General features: G+C 39.8%; 2 protein-coding genes across 4 annotated transcripts in view; both read right to left on the bottom strand.

The window, feature by feature from the left end:
- Nucleotides 1-19,885, bottom strand: part of LOC146490519 (uncharacterized) — a 184,542-nt gene that overhangs the window by 24,361 nt on the left and 140,296 nt on the right. Inside the window, exons 5-9 of one of the 3 annotated variants that reach the window (XM_085152981.1) lie at nt 18,590-18,791; nt 17,430-18,438; nt 16,045-16,218; nt 15,647-15,820; nt 7,981-8,154 (exon numbers count right to left, since the gene is read on the bottom strand). The exons of 1 other annotated variant lie outside the window; for it this stretch is intronic. In XM_085152981.1, coding sequence (XP_085009107.1) covers nt 7,981-8,154; nt 15,647-15,820; nt 16,045-16,218; nt 17,430-18,438; nt 18,590-18,791 — 1,733 coding nt within the window. The remainder of the gene's footprint in view (nt 1-7,980; nt 8,155-15,646; nt 15,821-16,044; nt 16,219-17,429; nt 18,439-18,589; nt 18,792-19,885) is intronic. One more of the 3 variants, XM_085152978.1, reaches the window with a different exon arrangement.
- The window catches only part of LOC146490521 (protein NLRC3-like), a 170,905-nt gene that overhangs the window by 98,626 nt on the left and 52,394 nt on the right, over nt 1-19,885 (bottom strand). The gene's annotated exons all lie outside the window — the stretch shown is intronic.

Raw genomic sequence — 19,885 nt, 5'->3', positions numbered from 1 at the left:
CGTATGGGATTAGAACGATGTCGCCTTATCCCATAGTCCAGCCAATGATTCACATTCGTATATACGCAGCTAATCAACGTGGTTGACAGGCTATGACAGCGTCCTTATGTGCCGACACCGGTGTAGATAAGCTCACAGAAACGCAAAGAAGGAGATGAAGCATCGCTGAATATGTTTCCAAACCAACTTCATTCTAAGCCAAAGACTAGAAAATATGGTGAAGCAAATCTTCCCTTTGGCTTCACCTGCACAAGTGCTGAGGTAGGTCTCCCTGCAGGATTGGTTTTCCCTTCGTCAGGAGCAGCGCTGGGCTCTTCACGGACAAACAGGATCCCACATTCTTGATTTTTAGTTCACAAACACTTGTTGTAATGACTAACTACTCCTGACATGTTGGAGATGTTTGCTCTTTATACAGTAAAGTTACAGCAGGATACAAATAACATCAGACTGATCCTGCCACGATTTGTTCCCCGGTTCAAATCACAGACAAACAGGATCCCACAGTTGTTGATGTTTTTGAACCAATTTCCACAGAGAGGCATTTTTTGAAAATGTATTGATAGCAATGTTGATTATTATTACAGAAGAAGAAACAACAACTACCCGTGACGCCTTTGTAAATGGAGGGACAGTAACTGCGTGTAAAACCTGCAGATACTCAGATTAACAGTATTTTGTCTCTATCTGCCATGTAAACAATAACGTGGCGCACAGCGTGACGTGAAAACAGGCGCAACCTTTGACGTTGCCAGATGAACTCTGTATTCCTCGTCTGCAAAAAAGGAGTTTTAAAAAATCTCAGTTTTTGGTGATTTGAAACGCTGTTTGGATGAAACAGCTGCGTTTTCAAAAATACCCGTGTAGGTGTGGACGTAGCGTAAAAGAGTTAGTAGTTTATTTTCTTACTACCTGTAATTTATTGCAGGTTACTTGTATTTGCGTAATTGTTTACTAAATGTTTGAGGTGTGAAATAAACCGCAATGGAGCAAAATATGGGAGTGTGTTGTTGGAGGATGTGTTAGTGCGTGTGCATGCTGTTCACACGTGGGGGGACGCGAACGTTTTTCGTGTAAAACAAAGGGGGGACCAGCAAAAAAAAAGTTTGGGAACCAAGGCTGTAGTGCCATTTTGGGGAGCAGTTCAAGTTGCTATACATCAATACAACCGTTATAGCCCAAATTTTAATAATATGGATGCATTCAGTCCATAGTAACTACATATACAGCAAAAAAGTACAATAAACTAGAAAAAATTTAAAATAGTTTTGTTTTGTATTTTTACATATATTTGTAGTTAGAGAAATTTAAGAGGTTTATCCCTCAAAACTGAAGAACTAAAAAAGTTGAACAAAATAGTTTCCAACCCCAGGAAATGTAATTTGAGTGTATCCATAGTTTTATTTTTGAGATACACCAAATTTTATATACTGCATGAAAAACTAAAATAAATATTATAATTCAAATTTGCAAGAAAAACTGCAGTGCATCAAAATAAACTATTACCAACTGTGTAATTAGAGTTCTAAGCATCCCAGAAACTATACAGAAAAGCATAAACTCAAACATGACTTTTGAAAACACCAGTGTAGGCTTATAAGGCCTTGAAGGTAAAAAAACAAACTAGAATTTCTGCAAAAATGACGTCACTTCAGGTTTCGGGCAGGTAATGGCGGACATACGATAGTTCGGGCTGACATCTATTCCAACGTACGAAGTGCTATGAACAGCTGATTGGATTGGCAAAGCGTGTTTCTGGAATATTACTTTTTTGTTGCTGCAAGTGCTTTTCATGCAACTTTTGCAAAGCTATGTGTGGAAGGAAACGGTGACCTAGGATAAGCTGGATGCATAAGATGTAAGTACAACTCCGGTTTCACATGCAAAAATAAACATTATTGCACTAGCTTATGTGGTTGCAGATCTACAGACATTTAAAAATAGTTACGCAAAACTGAGCGTTCCCGCTCTGACCGGCCTTAAAGGGTTAACAGTATCTCCCAATCATAATTTAAAGCAGCAGAAATTAAGTCAGAACTCAAAAGAGCAAAAATGACTTTACAAAAAATGATTGACGACAGTGAAAAACTACATTGTTGTCTCCAGCGAGCTGCAGCGGCGGAAAAGCCAAACACAGGCGCCATCTTGTTTGACAGAAGATCTTAGCACACAGCAGCTACAAGCATAGAGTGCACCACTATTGTTCAAATGGAAGAAAAAGAAAACACTCAATAAAACCTTCGACAGCTGAAACTAATGTAGACAATCAGGGGAGGAAGTCAAACTGAACTTATGACACCAAGCACGATAACTACCAAAATAATGCAGGAAAAGTAAACTAAGAAACCCTCAAGCAACTAAACAGAGCAGCTAACAATAAACAAGAAGTGTAAACTATAAAAACACAGAAGCTACCATGCTAACATGGCTAACACTAGCATCACTGTATGTAGCCCAACTCTTCTCACAGCAACATACAACTGTCATGGCTAGACGTCTCACTGATTGGCTCATGTTAGCTTGTGAAAATATAAAGTCCCAGCAGTACTAGCTGTTTTATATACTGTTTAAAATAAGCTAATGTGCTTATAATGTGTAAATAAAGGCTGAAGCAGCTAGCACTGTTAGCATCAGCACCAAGCCCTGTTACATTTGTACACTGTTAGAGCAATGGCTCCAATTTACAGCCTTTAAAATCATGATTAAAATGCTGTGATTGCAGCCATTCCCCAACTCTCTGTGAATGGTTCTCATGGACATTGATCAGTGGGCTTTGATCAGTGGGCTTTGATCAGTTGTTGTTGATCAATGGTCATGAGAATTTGCATAATTATGATTAAGGAACTGAGCTCCCAGCCCATTGTTCCTTCAGTGGGCTGGTTTCAGTCATTATGCAAATGTACTGTTTATAAGATTGAAACCTGCAGTCAGCCGAGATTGAAGAAGTCACCTGATGATGATGAAACGTTTCTCCCACAAAATGCTACGTCCAGATGAACAGAACCAACTTTTGGAGATTTACTTACCTGGATGATTATTGGTTATTGGTAACTTTATTGTCCCTAACGGGAAACTTATTTGCAGTATTTCCGTACAAACAAACAAACAGACAACCAACACTTCACATACACACTCCAAAATAATATAATATAATATAATATAAGCCTGAGAAAACAACCTAGATTTTTCATTAAAAAAGTACAATGTGGAATGGCAACAACACTTATGGTTTAGTGTTATTAACCATGATAATAGCAGTAGGTACAAAAGACAATCTATGTCTCTTTGTCTTCACTGCAGGCACTTTATAACGACAACCTGATGGAAGCAGTTGAATATCATTAAAGAGAGGATGATCTGAGCACAACAGGACAGAGGTCGCCTTCCTGAGCACCTGCCTGTTATAAAAGTCCACAAGCTGGACCTGAGACCTCCCTGAAATCTGACCAGCCACTTTAACCAGGTTGTTAAGTCTGGTCTTATTATTCAGGGACATATTACCGTACCAAGCAATGATACAGAAGGTTAAAAAAGATTCAATAAAACTTTTATAAAAAAGAGTCATCATTTCAGATGAAACATTAAAACCTCTCAACCTCCTTAAAAAGTCTTTGTTGAACCTTTTTCACTGTAGCAGCAAGATGTGACTCAAAGGACAGAGTCTTATCAAGAACAACCCCCAAATACTTATAACTGTTCACCAGTTCAATGGCTGCACATTTACCACTGTTAGTGCAGGATGGGGGGATGTCTTCCTGAAGTCAATAACCATGTCCTTGGTTTCCAGTGTGTTGATCTTTAAGAAGAACTGATCACACCACGAAACAAACTCATCCACAACAGGCCCATGGGAATCCTCTTCACCATGAAGGAGGCTTACAATGACTGTGTCATCTGCATATTTAATGAAATGCCTGTTGGCCTGTGTGCTGCAACAGTCATTAGTGTACAAAATATACAGTAGAGGAGAGAGACAACAACCTTGTGGTGAGCCAGTAGAAGAGTTCAGCTGTTTGGAAAAACAACCGTTTACTCTCACACACTGAGATCTGTCAGTTAAAAAGTCTAAAATCCAACCAACAAGATTAAGATCAAGTTTAAACTGGTTAAGAAGTTTATCAACTAAAAGATGTGGCTGGATAGAATTAAAAGCTGAAGAAAAATCAATAAATAAGAGCCGAGCATGAGCTTTGGCGCCATCAAGATGGTGATAAAGGAAGTTCAACAGAGTGACCACTGCATCATCAACACCTCTACGAGGCCTGTATGCAAATTGTAGTGGGTCTATAAACTTCTCTACTTGCTGCAGGATCTCCTTCCTCACAAGTTTTTCAAAGGACTTCATCACTAAGGATGTTAAAGCGACAGAACTAAAATCATTTAATGATGTAGGTTTTGTGATCTTAGCAACTGGAGAAATAATTGATTTTTTCCTCTGGAACCTTCTGTTGCTGAAGAGATAAAAGAAAGATGTAATAAAAAATACGGCATAATTGCTCAGCACATGTTCTAAGCACCTGGCCACAAATATTATCAGGACCTGGACTTTTATTAGTCTTACTCATTTTAAAAAGATTTCCCACCCTTCTTTCATCAAAGAACAAAGCTGGGGGGCTCTGGTGCTCTCTATTAAGGAATCAAGCGTATTCCTTGAATTATTATTATCATTAAATCTCAAATAAAATCTATTCAGCTCATTGGCTAACTGAGAGTCTGAGCTAAAACCAGGGAGACTTATCTTATTACAGTCACTGTAACAGTGGCCAGTCATGTGTTTCATGCCTGCCCAGGCCACCCTTAAGTTATTGCTACCCATCTCCGCCTCTACCTTATCCTTGTATTTTACTTTGGCTTTTTCAATTTCTGATCTGATCTCCTTCCTAATTTCTCTAACTTTCAAGATATTCCCTTCAATAAAAGCTTTTTTCCTTTCATGAATCAGCCTCATAAGAGCTTTTGAAGACCATGGTTTGTTATTAGGGAAAAAATGCACAACCTTTGAAGGGATAATCATGCCTCTGCAAAAGGAGATATAGCTGCAGACAACGTCAGTGAGTTCATTAATGTCTCTACATGATTCTGTAAACACCGACCAGTCTGTACAGTCAAAGCAGCCCTGCAGGGCTAAAGAGGCGTCTTCACTCCAAACCTTTATGTGGTGTTTCCTCACTTTCTTTCTTCTCAGCACAGTCTTGTAAACTGGCAGAAGATGCACCGTGTTGTGATCCGAGGATCCGAGGGCGGGGCCAGCCACAGATGTATATGCACCTTTTATGGAACCGTAACATAGATCCAGAGTCTTATTGAAGCGTGTGGGACAGTTCACATACTGATAAAAACTGCTCAGTGTTTTCTTCAAGTCGCAGCGATTAAAGTCCCCAAGAACAATATTAGGAGCCTCAGGAGAGAGAGATTGTAGTGAGTGGATGACGTTGGAGATGGTGTCAGTCGCATTCTTAGGATTCGCTTTAGGGTGGACGTAAACGACGGTGACGAGGGAATTCCCTCGGCAGATAAAACGGCCTCAAAGACACAGAGAGGAGCTCAATGTCAGGCAGACACACTTGTTTATGAGCGGCAACGTTTTGACACCATTTCTGATTTATATACAAACACACCCCTCCTCCTTGAGATTTCTGGGTAGCTCCGGGGTCTCGATCCAAACGTATGGGAAACCCGAAGCCATTTAGTTCCAGAGAACAATCAGGGTCACAGTCTTTGAGCCAAGTCTCTGTGAATGCCATTAGACATTTATCTCTGTAGTCACGTAAGTGTGCGACATTCAAATGCAGTTCATCCAATTTACTCCTCAGAGACTGCAAATTAGCCAGGATTATTGATGGTAAAGGAATATGATTGTATTGTATTTGCTTCCGCAATCGCTGACGTAGGCCTCCCTTCTTACCCCGCTTCCTTGCTTTGACTCTGTTAAAAACAAAAGTGCCCCTGTCGTTACTGGATAATCCATAGCTGGGAAACACTGGAGGGTGAGAAGAGTCCAGAGACGGGCCTTTCCACCGAAGATCCAGAAGAAACTCCCATGAGTATGTAATTGTTTGAGAGTAGCAATGACTCCAAACAACCGTCAGGATTGCCAATAAAACCATGTGAAATAAAAAACCCATTTTCATTAAAAGAAGTTCCACAAAGGACCCTAACCCTAAGCCGATGCTGTAGGATTTCCTCAGGCAAAAAAATATATATATATAAAGGTAGGGAGATAGAAACAATATAAATTTGGCCAACGATATCGCAATAGTGCATGTTGATGATGTCATTAAGCTCCGCCTGTTTTGGTCGAAAGCATCGCAGCGGCTACAACCATTATCATCTGCAAATTATGGCGGCGACAGTCATAGCAAAGAGATGAAGCACTTTTGAAATATGGGGAGAGCCAAAAAATGTGCTTCCTCCACTTCCGTAACATTGATTCATTAATGTTGAATTCTCTCACAGCTGCTCTGTTCCCATGTTGTTGCAGTATACTAATTAATTATATTATTATATTAATAACTAACCTCGTATTGTGGATGAATAATCTCAGTTGTTCTCCTGACTGAAGTTAGCATCCTGCTATGCAATTGCATTTGTCCCTAAAAACATTTTTTAACAGATTTCTGCCAAAATCGGTTTGAGGTCAGTAAGCACAACCAGAATTCATACATACATAAGGCACACTTTCGATTTTTGAGAAAATTAAAGTGTTGATGTTAAGTGTGCCTTATAGTGTGGAAAATACGTTATACAGAAGAAAAGAATATATCGTGATATATATCGTTACCGCACATGCTTCAAATTATATCGCGATATGAATTTTAGGCCATATCGCCCAGCCCTATATAAAGGAATAAAAGAATGAAATAAAATAAGTTAAAACACTGACAGAGAGAGACAACCTGCTGGTCGCCGCAAGAGCAGCGCCCCTCTTTCTAGTCTAGATTGAGAATGCATCAAGACCACTCACTCACCCTTCCCTCCTGCCTCTCAGCTGCTGAAACTCACAGTTTGTTACCATGGAAGAGTCACTCCTTCATCTGAGATGAAGCCTGATAGTCTGACTGATGCAACATAACATTCAGTCTACACTTTGTTTTTGTGCAAAGATGATAAGCAGACTAAAGGAAAAATATGAAATATATGAACTCAGTTCCACCACTATTAAAAAAAAAAAACAGTGTCTGACTCGCAATCTGCTGCTGCAGTAATGTAAGTAAAATAATCTGAAAGTCACTATTTGACTAAATGATTTAGATGAGAAAATATATATTTAACACATTTGAGGAAATACTAATAAAATAAACAAAATAAATGTCCGATTTAGAAATCTTATTCTTTTTTGCTCTATAAAATAGTTGTTTTTATTTTTCAATCACTCATCGTAGCAGTAGGATTTACATGAAAATAAAACCAAATTAAGTTTGAGTGAAAAAGTACATTTTTGACACTCTCTGGGCAACGGACTCAGTGACTCAAAAACACAATTCGTTTTGGTGAGTGACTCATTTAAACTCGATTCGGTGCAAATAATCAAATTTACCATCACTAATAGAAATCCCTTTGGAGAAAACAGCTTTAAAACATGTATTGTTAAATTCCAGATGTTTCTTTGCAAGGAAAACTCAAACACTGAAACAATACCACCAGTAACCTCCTACACTTGGAAATGTGGTGTCATTAAAGACATAATAATTTCATTAATACCCAAAATCCAGCGAAATATGTAATTTGTACAGTTTGTTCCTAATGAAATCAAATGTATATATTGTGGAAGATTAGCCAAATTTATGTAAAATGGCCAGTACATGAATTTTGTTTAAAAATAAACAAACATATGACTGTGACAAATTTTACACAGTAATTCAGAGTCTAATAATCCACTCAAATATAAATATAAGTTCAGCTAAAAGCTCTATAGATAAGTCAATCAATAATATAATTCACATTTTAAATGATCATATGTGTTAACGTTTGAATCCTGACCTGAGAGTTTCCACTGCACATTGTGAACTCTTTAGTCCACCAGACAGAAGCTTCACTCCTGAATCCTGCAGGTCACAGTTACTCAGGTCCAGCTCTCTCAGACTGGAGGACTGGGCACTAAGGACTGAGCACAGGGCTTCACAGCTTCTCTCTGACAGGTTACAGCCACCCAGTCTGAAAAATAAAAGATAATCTATAATACTTATGTAAAGTTTGTTATTATATTACATGCCATCTTTTTTATTTTTGATGAAACCTTAACATACTAAGATACAACATCATATGGATGAACTTGAATAAAATGTTTTTTTTCAATTATATCTTTATTTGGATTGGACAAGAAATAACCATCTGCATAGCAGTATATGAATAACATGGGACCAAAGTCCTTCCAGGTTTTAGATTAAGTCCAGGAGAGCAAATGATAAACAAAGTGATCAGCGGGTGCATATTAACCTCCACTAGCTATTACTAGGAGAGTTGCTCGCATGCTCTCCCGAAGGAGATATATAGAACACATTACATGGAACTATAAACTAGAGATGGACCGATCCGATATTACGTATCGGTATCGGTCCGATACTGACCCAAATTACTGGATCGGATATCGGCGAGAAATAAAAAATGTAATCCGATCCATTAAATATCAAAAAAGCACCTCACAAAACTTGCTACACGGCGTAACCGTAGCACGTAGCAGCAGTGTGCATCACGTGATAGAGCGGCTGTGTGTATTTGTAGCCTTGCTAGCAAACCAGCATTTCATCTCCAAGGACGTTTTCCCAGAGAGAAGTAAAGCAAGTGTGTAAGTTCATCTCTGAATGTCTGTAAAGCATTCCCACGTTAAGCTTAACAACCATACCTGGAGCGACTGCCTCTCTCTCTCTCTCTCTCTCTCTCCTGCTGCTTCAATCATGAAGCAGCTTAATGATCAGCTGATCGGCTTTTCTGTCGCGAGTCCGTCTCTCTTCTTAGTTTTTGGCCCACTTCTCACCAGAAAGAGGAAACCAGCGGCTGAACAACAGCAGCACGTTTAAGCTTGATAAGCTGTTGTTAGAATTTATTTAATATTATTTCTACACCAGGATCTTTTTCTACGTAGCTGACGTAACTGTGCAGGGGCGGATCTAGCAAAGTTTAGCCAGGGGGGCCGATAGGGCATGAACAGCGAAAAGGGGGCACAAAGACATACTTTTCTTTCTTATTCTCATTTAAAATGTCTAGTTTTTAATAAATAATTATCTGACTCTTACACCCAAAGTTTTAATCTTGTGTAAAATATATAGAAGTCCATTACTGTATATAGTAACTGTTAAGTCTAATATACCCTAGTAAGCTATAGTACTTTTTCCTTTGGGTAGATACCATCTGTGCAGTCTGCAATTCTGTTGAAGAAAGATGTTGAATCTATTTAATTATTCTTGAAAAATAATTTATTTTTGTGCATTTTCCCCCTGCATCAAATTAAATTTGATTACATCGATTAAGCATCATGAGGTGGAGGGTGGTTTGTTTGTTTTTTGCTGGGAGTTTGCAACCCTATTAGTTAGGTTGCTTAATATTTCTTCTAAGTACTCTTTAAAATACCAGAATAGGGAGGATGGAGCAGGTTTAACTTTATTAGATTGATCAGTGTTGCTGAACTATGAAATATTTTGGACGCAGTGTATTTTTTACATACAGGTATAACAGAATAGCTTTAGTGTTGTTATTTATTTAAACTTGAGTATAAACTTATACAAAATGCAGCAAGATATTAAAAAAACGTTTTGTTGATTAAAAAACACACTATATCGGATTCATATCGGTATCGGCAGATATCCAAATTTATGATATCGGTATCGGTATCGGACATAAAAAAGTGGTATCGTGCCATCTCTACTATAAACACAACCTGGGGGGGGGGGGGGAGGGGGTGCCCATGCTGCAATCATGGTGAACAAATACGTAAATAAACAAGCAATAGTAATAGAAGTAAATGGAAAAAAAAACAAAAAAACAACAACAACCAACTAATAGTGAGATCAAGTGAATTCAGCCCTCGTGGGGGTAATGAATTGGATCTAATTGTTCCAAATTTGGTAGAATTTGGTTTTATGATTTCTTAACAGATATGTAAGTTTTTCCATCCTAAACATCTCTAAAATGATCCCAAACCAGTCATCTAGGGTAGGCTGGGCTGGGCTTAACCATCTTCTAGTAATTGTTTTTTTACTGGCCACCAAGAGTAATTGCGCCAACTTAATCTCACTCCTACGTTCCAGAAAGGGGACCAAACCCATGTATAAAACCTTAAAATCTAAAGGTATTTAAACGTTAAAGACTGCACTTAAGGAGACCTGAACACCTATCTGAACGTTTTTTAACTTGGGACAGTCCCAAAAGACATGAAAATGGTTAGCAACAGTCGAGCCGCATTGTCACCACCATTACATATAAGCCCCTTTGTATCTCTCCTGATATGGAGTCTTGAAGTACCTAATAATATTCTTCCAGCCATGTTCCTTCCAGCTCATAGAACTGGACGTGGACCACTGGCAGTACCAAACATTTTCCCACTTCCCCACAGAAATAGCAATCCCTGATTCCCTTTCCCATTTATCCTTAGTGTATAAAGTGTTATCCTTGCTGGCACTAGAGAGAGCTTAGTATAGTTTAGAAATAGATTTAGTAGGGATCATGGTTGTGGCATTTTTTAGGATGAGGAAAAAATGCGACTCAACATCATTGAAGTCGGACAGTTTGCATTCATGATCAATATATGATCTCAGCTGTAAGTATCTATGAAAGTTGTATTTTTTCAGGTTGTGATTGTCCCGTAAGGCCTCAAATCTGAGCACCATATTTCTATGAGTGAGAGAGAGGAATGTTGTAAGGCCACAGGATATCCATGCTTTAAAGTTAGAGTTGTGTCTGTTTGGAATAAAATCCGAGTCGAAAGCAACCCACCTGAAAATTTTTAGCATTTTGTGTATCCCACAGATGTTGATTACCTTCTGCCAAACTTGGAGGGTGTGGGTTAACCAGGGGTTCCCCAGCTTTTCCAGCTGGCACATTAGACCCTTATCTGCCATTACAGCTTGTAGGAGGAATCGGTCCAACAGGTTGGACTCCAGTTCCTTCCACCTAGCCGTGTATGTTTCGTTACACCCATATAAGAGGGGGTTATTTGAGCGGCATAATAGTAATTCCTGAGGCAGGGGAGACCCAATCCTCCCTTTTCCTTGGGGAGCTGTAGGGTAGCATATTTAATCCTTGGCTTTCAGCCCTGCCAGATAAATCTGGAGATCCATTTGTCCCACTCAATAAATTGGTAATCGCTCACTTCTATTGGCAAGTTTCTAAAAAGATGAAGCAGTCTGGGAGCGTGTTCATCTTGATTGCGGTTACCCGGGAGCTGAGACTCAGAAAGGGGACCAGATTCCATCTGTGCAAATCAGCTTTTATACTTGCAGATATCGGCTCGTAGTTTGCCTGAAAGAGCCCCAAGAGGTCCGCAGTCAGATATATTCCCAGGTACTTAATTTTCTCATTATCCCAATTTACTTTAAATTCCCTACATAAAGCTGCAGAAGCTGTATAATTTAAAGTCATCACCTGTGTTTTTGAAATATTGACCTTATAACCAGATAACTTCCCCAAATCACTTAAAGTAGACATCAACTCACTAAAAGACCTCTCTGGCTCCCCCAGGCAGACCAGTACATCATCGGCAAACATTACCACTTTATGTTCAACTCCTGACAGTGCAACACCGATAAAGTTATGATTTTGTCTAATCGCTTGGCCTAATGTTTCTATGAATAAATCAAAGAGAAGTGGTTTGATTGCACAACCCTGCCTACAGCCACGTTCCAGAGCAAAGGGCTTGGAGAGATCACCATTCACCTTAATACGGGCTGAGGGTCGAGCATACAGACCTTGGATTACTCTAATGAACTTGTCTTGAAAGCCAAACTTCCCCAGAACCTTATACAGAAATACCCATCTGACGGAGTCGAAGGCTTTCTCAGCATCCAAGCTTCCTATTATTGATTGAGTTTTGCTCTTTTGTATTTGAGTAGAGATGTGTAATATTCTCCTAATATTGTCAGTTGTTTGTCTATAGTGAATGAAACCAGTCTGATCTAAATTGATGAGGTCAGGTAGCAACTTCTCCAGTCTACGAGCAAGAATAGAAGTAAATAGTTTGTAATCCAAGTTAAGGACACTGATTGGTCGATAGTTTCCACATTCTCGTTTATCTTTCCCCTCTTTTGGGATAATTGAAATAGTTGCCTCCCTCGAGGAGGGTGGGATTTCTCCGTCCTGTAGGATATAGTTAAATGACTTCAGCAATGTGGGGACTAGATCTGCCCTCAGGGTGCGATACCACTGAGAACTGAACCCGGCCGGCCCAACTGCCTTACCTGGTTTTAATCTGGAAAGAGCTGCATTAATTTCTTCCACTAAAATGGGATGTGTTAGAAACTCATTTTGAGAGACGGGGAGTGAAGGTAATTCTAGAGAGCTAAGAAAGGCATCAATACAATTCTTCTCCGTAGCATTGGGCTGTGAGCAATGTTCCCTCTAATTTTTCACGTGTCTGAGCGAACACACAAACTCCTTGAGCGATTCCTTGGACCACTGTGAGCGACATCAGACGTGTGCACTGTGGTCACGCCAGCATCAAATCCATCCAAGTTACACGTTTATTAAAATAAAATCAAATTACAGCATTTACATTTATGTTAGACTACCTTTAATTAACTACTTAAGCCCACTTACAATGAAAATGTAAAAAAAATCTAGTCATTGACATGTTGTGACATGACATGACTATTGGAAGTAAAAACAACTTGAACTCCAATTTCGAAAACACAACTTTCTTTCTTTTTATAAAGCTCTGACTTGTATTATGAGTCTGTGGTGTGGGAGAGAGTCCTGTCTGCAATATATATATATATATATATATATATATATATATATAGCAGACAGGATTGGTCATATATAATGACCAATGTTGGGCAATTAATTATATAGTTACTTCTTCAAAAAAGTAACTGAGTTTAGCAAACAACAAAGTTTTTTGCAGCTATTTTTTTAAATGCAGCCAAGGAATTTTTTTAAATAAACAATTCAAACTATTTACAGAACAATCAGCTGTTCTGCATCAAATCTGATGCCACACAAATTATTTGTGCCACTCCAAAAAATAATTTCTGTCCACTATGAGATAAAGGAGAACAACAGCCTGATACCTGCAGGCCTGACAACAGCAGATGTATCACTGCTGTAACACCTGTAACATTCAGCAGTCGCCTCATTGTTCTGACACACACAACAACACTATTGACTACACTACACACTAACTACACAAGATTTGCGCTAAATGTCTCAAATCTCTCTCATCTCAAAACACCGCCGTCACTTCTAAAAATTCCCCTCGTTTCTTAACAACTAGATGCCAAGTTGCCATATCATTTTTGGACAAATAGGAAAGGGGCAGCGGGGGATAGGGGGCGGGGTTGTTTTTGCTCACAGGCGGAGAGTGCTTTCGAGCTTTTTTCCTTATAAAACACCGTTTCTACCGTTTCTTCCTGCAGTAAATATAAACAATGACAGTATTCAGGAAGAAAAACAAACATTGCAGATATTTTATCATAACTCTGGTTTTACGATCAACACAATTTAAAAACTTGTATAAAGTCCACACTTTCCCCGTCAGTGTTCCGTCTGTCCTGCTCACATCTCCAATGTTTGTACATGTTGTCATTAACGTGGCTTCACTCCACATCAGCCACGCCACTTTGCCAGCTAAAACACCGGTGTCGGCACATAAGGACGCTGTCATAGCCTGTCAACGACGTTGATTGGCTGCGTATATACAAATGTGAATCGCATCATTGGCTGGACTATGGGATAAGATGGCATCGTTGTAATCCCATACGGGAGCAGCCAGTCACTTACTGACTATCACTGCAAAACAGAATTGTTAACGTATTTATTTTAATTTCAATTCAGGTTAGATTTTTTTTTTGTGCGCAACGCAGATTTTCTGTGCGCAGAGACTGTTTTTCTAACAAATCTGCCTTCCTCGTCACAGAGTTCTTAGATATGTTCATAGTTAAGTGTACCAGAGATAAGTGTAGCCACACCCCTCTTGTGTTTGGACTTAACGGAAGAGGAGAATACATATTTAAAACCCTTTCTTTTTAATCTCAAGTGATCTACTTGGTTCATGTGTGTCTCCTGAAGTAGTGCAATCTGGGCCTTCTCCTTCCTTAGTTTGGACAGTATCTTATTCATCTTAATCACATTCAGAACCCCGTTAACATTAAAAGAGATTACTTTCACTGACTCACTTCCCATAAAGATATATTAAGTTACCACAGAGCATAAACTCAATAGCAGCAGGCAACCCCCTCTTAAAACAGTAACAAGTGAAAAAAGTTAGGAATGAACTGAAAACATTTGAACATAACTGGAGCTTGAAAGCTCCTAAGCTGGCTTCTGACAGTGGAGCACTTCCACTGACACCCTCACAACTTGAAGGGAAACCCCTTATTACTCCCTGAGTTAGGGGGCCTTCCACTGCGACGGCACTCACAGCACGAGAAGCCCCACCCATTTTAGCTCGACAGTAACCATAATTCAGGTTTTCGCGAGGTTTTCGCTACTTCTTCGAAAAAAAACCTTAAGGCGCGCTGAGTAGAGGGTCCTAAACCGTACATTCTTCTCTTTTAGGACCTTTTGTGCCTCTGCATACTCCTTCCTCAAAGCCATGATCTCAGGAGGGAAATCGTGGTCGAGGTTGATCTTGCTGGAATTCAGCTTAAAACCTTTCTTTTGCCAAGCGAGCCTCAGCACTTCTTCTTTAACCGTGAAGCACAGGAATTTTACCAGGATCGATCTGGGTTGGGAGCCGTCTGGAGGGAGTAACGATAACGCTCTGTCTGCTCTCTGAATTTGTAACGGTGTTGATGGTGGGATGGCGAGATCCTCCCAGAGTAGCTTCTCCACAAAGTGGGCCATAGATGGAGCTCCCGATTCTGCTCCCTACAGTCTGAGTGACTCCCTCCTCGAGGAAGCCTCCAGTGATGTTAGTTTTGTTTGAAACTTTTCCTGCATTGTTAGTATCTCAGACAAAATCTCGTCTGTGTTCTGGAGCTTATCTTTGTGTTCAGCAACCCTGGTTTCCACATCGTTAAGCCGCACATTGGCTTTATCCAACTCACCCCTTATTTCCAGCAGTTGCGCTTTCGTGTCTTTTTGAAATTCTTTCACCTCTTTCCCAACGCCTCTCAGTTCTTACAGTATCAGCGTCAAACTTGCTGGGTCATCCTCATCTTCTGTCCCAGAATCCTCGCGGCTAAGAGTGGGAGAGTGGCCTCGGCTAGCCCCATAGGAGCTAACGTTAGCCCCTTCTGTTAGCTGCACATTGTCATCTTCCACGTTTTCGAACGTTAACTTCTTAGCTCTTTTGTTCTTTCTGGACGTCATTTAGGCCCCTTTTTCCTTTTTATGTGCACTTAGATAGTGTATTAATTTACTTGGGGCAGTTTTAATAAGTTTCGGTCGAGAGCTCTCTTACTAGGTTGCCATCCCCACGAGCGCCGGAACTGGAAGCCTTGAATAAAATGTTTAATTGGTTCATTTTAAAAAACAAAATGTCAATTGATCTGACCTCAGAGTATTCAGTTTACAGTTTAAACTTTGTAGTCCAGCAGACAGAAACTTCACTCCTGAATCCTGCACATTTTTGATACTCAGGTCCAGCTCTGTCAGAGTAGAGGACTGAGAGCTGAGCATTGAGGACACAGCTTCACAGTTTTCCGCTAAAAGTTCACAGACGTTGAGTCTGAAAATGAAAACATGAACAAAGACTGATGTTAAAGTGTAACCAGGGTGCAATAACTAATCTTATATTTTAAGAATCCTTGTTGTTTTATGCTGAGCAGATGTGGTACGAAACAACAGTAAATTGATCAAGTTAACCTTTACTGTTTAAATTGCTGGATTTATTTTCTCAGTTAAAAACAAAACAAAACAAACAAAAGAAAAAAGAATACAAATCGGTCAGACCTCAGAACATTCAGTTTGGCGTGAGGACTCTCCACTGCAGCAGACAGAAGCTTTACTGCTGAATCATTCAGTCTGTTGGTGCTCAGGTCCAGCTCTCTCAGACTACAGGACTGGGAGCTGACCACTGACAACAAATCTGTACAGCCTTCCTCTGACAGGTTACAGCTGCTCAGCCTGAAAAAATAACAAGAACAACAAAACAATAATATTTATTATCAAATAAAATCTCTTTATATGTTGAACCTAAGTAATCAAATGTGTACAAACGAGTACACTACAATGCACAATTAAATAAAAAAATGTTCAAGAATTTAAGTGTAACAGAAGAAAAATATTTCAAATTAAACACAATTATTCCAGTGTATGTAAATGGAAACCAGTGAAGAGCAGGTCAATTTAGTGACAGTAGTTCAGTGTCTGCTGGCACAGGCCTGTGAGTACTGCAGTATTACAGTTACTACAGTACTGCTGGTCACTTTATTAATTCTAATATGTGTGATTACTGTAAATGTACTTATAAATAATGTATCACATCCTGGACTTGGTGCAGACTCTCGTTTCATTTTCTGTCTAAAAGCTGCTTTGGCTCATTCCCCTTTAAAGACCCTCTCTCCCTAAGGGCCAACTTTATTTTGATTGGATGATTTCATAAAGCAAACTGAAGGGCAGTAGCCAGTTATCATGAGCTCCATCTCCTCCACCTTCTGGTTTAGAAATTATAAGAAACTGTAAACCTCATAAAAACTTGTCTTGATGCATGCTCAATCATCCAGGTTAGTAAATCCAAAAAGTTGATTCTGTTCATCTGGACGTTGCGCTTTCAGTGGGAGAAACATTTCGTCACTCATCCAGGTGACTTCTTCAGTCTCAGCTGACTGCAGGTTTCCAACCCTATAAAAAGAACATTTGCATAATGACTGAAACCAGCCCACTGAAGGAACAATAGGCTGGGAGGTCAGTTCCTTGGTCATTAGGTTTCAGTCATTATGCAAATGTACTTTTTATAAGATTGGGGAAACCAAAAAGTTGAGTTATTTTTATACATCTGCCAGCATCTGGCCAATACGCCACCTTTCAGTGTTTATACCGTTACGAAAAAAAACCCCATCTGCCCCTAAAAATGAAAAAAATCCTCCAGCTATGGGCTGAAGGATCAGAGCTCACGTTCTTATTGGCTTGATTTGGATTGTGCTTTGATTCAAGTTAAAGACAAAAATATTTCAGAAATGCTGACATGTCCTGCTGGAGAGAAATATTTAAAGTATCATATTTGACTAAGTGACTATTTTTTAATTTTTCTTAAAAGGCAGTGTTCTTTGAACTGAGCACCTCTGATTTATTTCCCATGATTTTAAGAATGAAGCGATGAGTTCATGTTTACTTACAGAGCTTTGTTGGAGGCTTTGACCACTGGCAGCAGCCTCAGAAGAGCCTCCTCTGAAGCAGAGTATTTCTTCAGGTCAAACACATCCAGATCTTTTTCTGATGACAGTAAGATGAAGATCAGAGCTGACCACTGAGCAGGAGACAGTTTATCTGTGGAGAGACTTCCTGATCTCAGGGACTGTTGGATCTCCTCCACTAGAGAACGATCATTCAGTTCATTCAGACAGTGGATCAGATTGATGCTTTTCTCTGCAGACAGATTCTCACTGAGCTTCCACTTGATGTACTGGACTGTTTCCCTATTGGTCTGTGAGCTACTTCCTGTCTGTGTCAGCAGACCTCGTAGGAGACTCTGATTGGTCTGAAGGGAAAGACCCAGGAGGAAGCGGAGGAACAAGTCCAGCACATCCACTGAGGTGGACTTTCTAGGGTCAGTTAGGATTGTAGTTTTGTGGAAGTCCAGAGGAAGTCGACACTCATCCAGACCATCAAAGATGAACACAACCTGGAAGTCTTCAAAGCTGCAGATTCCTGCTTCTTTGATTTCAGTAAAGAAGTGATGAACAAGTCCCACCAAGCTGAACTTTTCCTCTTTCAGCACATTCAGCTCTCTGAAAGTGAATGGAAACATGAACTGGATGTCCTGGTTGGCTTTGTCTTCAGCCCAGTCCAGGCTGTATTTCTGTGTTAAGACTGTTTTCCCAATGCCAGCCACTCCCTTTGTCAGCACTGTTCTGATTGGTTCATCTCTTCCAGGTGAGGCTTTAAAGATGTCTTCTTGTCTGATTGTTGTTTCTGGTCTCTCTGGTTTCTTGGATGCTGTTTCAATCTGTCTGACCTCATGTTCATCATTGACCTCTGCAGTCCCTCCCTCTGTGATGTAGAGCTCTGTGTAGATCTGATTCAGAAGGGTTGGGTTTCCTGCTTTAGCGATGCCCTCAAACACACACTGGAACTTCTTCTTCAGAGCAGATTTAAGGTTACGATAACAAACTGCAGCTGGAAGTTCTGAATAATAATAATAAAAATACAACTTCAACAATCATATTTTACAAAATGCTGATGACAATTTCTGACCCACTGAGAAATGACCGAACACACTGGTGTCACAAGTGTCTCATTTATCCAGCAGCTTAAACCTTTAGATAAATCCTCTTACGTCTCTGCAGACGGTCAGCCAGCTCCTCCTGCTTCATTCTCCTCAGGAAGTCCACAGTGATCTTCACAAATGCCTCTCTGCTGCTCCTCTGCTCATCATCCTCCCTCTGAAACTCCAAGCACTGGGGCTTATTTGGATTCAGAGCCTTCTGGATCTTCTTCAGCTCGTTCTTCACAAAAGTGATGATGTTGTCCTCCAGCAGCTGGAACAGAATACTTTATGAATGAGCCACCACTCTGAACTTCAGTCTCCACAACATCAAGAAGGTCCTGAGGAAATTTGAACGCTGGTTTGAGGGCGGAGTCAAGGAGGCCATTTATGTGAAAAGGGAAAGACCATCTCTGAATGGAGGAGGGGCCTAAGGGTACATCTGTCACCATCTTTAACAACACTTTAACAAACAACATGAGATTTTAACAGTAATGTAAAAATCCTGTGATTCATTGTTATTAAGCACAAACACATCTATGGACCCGTTTCCATTAGTAGCTGCTCAGATCGACTCACAACAGGTCGCCACGACTGGACTGGATCCACTGGTTTCCATTACAGTTGAGGACCACCTAATGTGGTCGTCTCAGTACAGTCGAGTGTCGACTCACATCATTAGTAAGTGTTAATGCTCCCAATTTCCATCATATTTGTCATTTATTGCTCAAAGTTATTGTAGAAACAGTTATTCAGCTTCATTCTCACTGATCTCAACTACAAACTGTTTCACTTTGGTTTTTGTTTAAAGCCTCGATGTTTAAAATGTTTCCCTGTGATCAATGTTCCCTCTAATGTTTCATGTGTCTGAACACACAAACTCCCTGAGCGTCCCTTGGACCACTGTGAGCGACAGCAGACGTGTGCACTGTGGTCACGCCAGCATCGAATCATCCAAGTTACATGTTCATTAAAGTAATCAAATTACAGCATTTATGTTAGACTACTTTTAATTAACTGCTTTAGCCCACTTACAATGAAAATGAAAAACAATCTTGTTCATGACCTGTGTAGTATGTTAACACTATTGGAAGTAAAAATAACTTGAACTCCAATTTTGAAAACACAACTTTATTTTTTTTTTTTTATTTATTATTAAGCTCTGACTTGAGAGTCTGTAACTCTGGATGCAAAATACAGTAAATAATGACCAGTGCTGGGCAATTAATTATATAGTTACTTCTTCAAAAAGGTAAAACAAAGTAAATGGCCTGCATTTGTAAAGCGCTTTACTCTACATTCAGTCATTCACACATACATTCACACACTGGTGATGGCAGCTACATTGTAGCCACAGCTGCCCTGGGG

This window comes from Neolamprologus multifasciatus, unplaced genomic scaffold (assembly GCF_963576455.1).
Source record: "Neolamprologus multifasciatus unplaced genomic scaffold, fNeoMul1.2 chr03_unloc_1, whole genome shotgun sequence".
NCBI classification, from domain to species: domain Eukaryota; kingdom Metazoa; phylum Chordata; class Actinopteri; order Cichliformes; family Cichlidae; genus Neolamprologus; species Neolamprologus multifasciatus.
The sequence above is the reverse complement of the archived record's forward strand: the minus strand, read 5'-3'. Positions and strand labels throughout refer to the sequence as shown.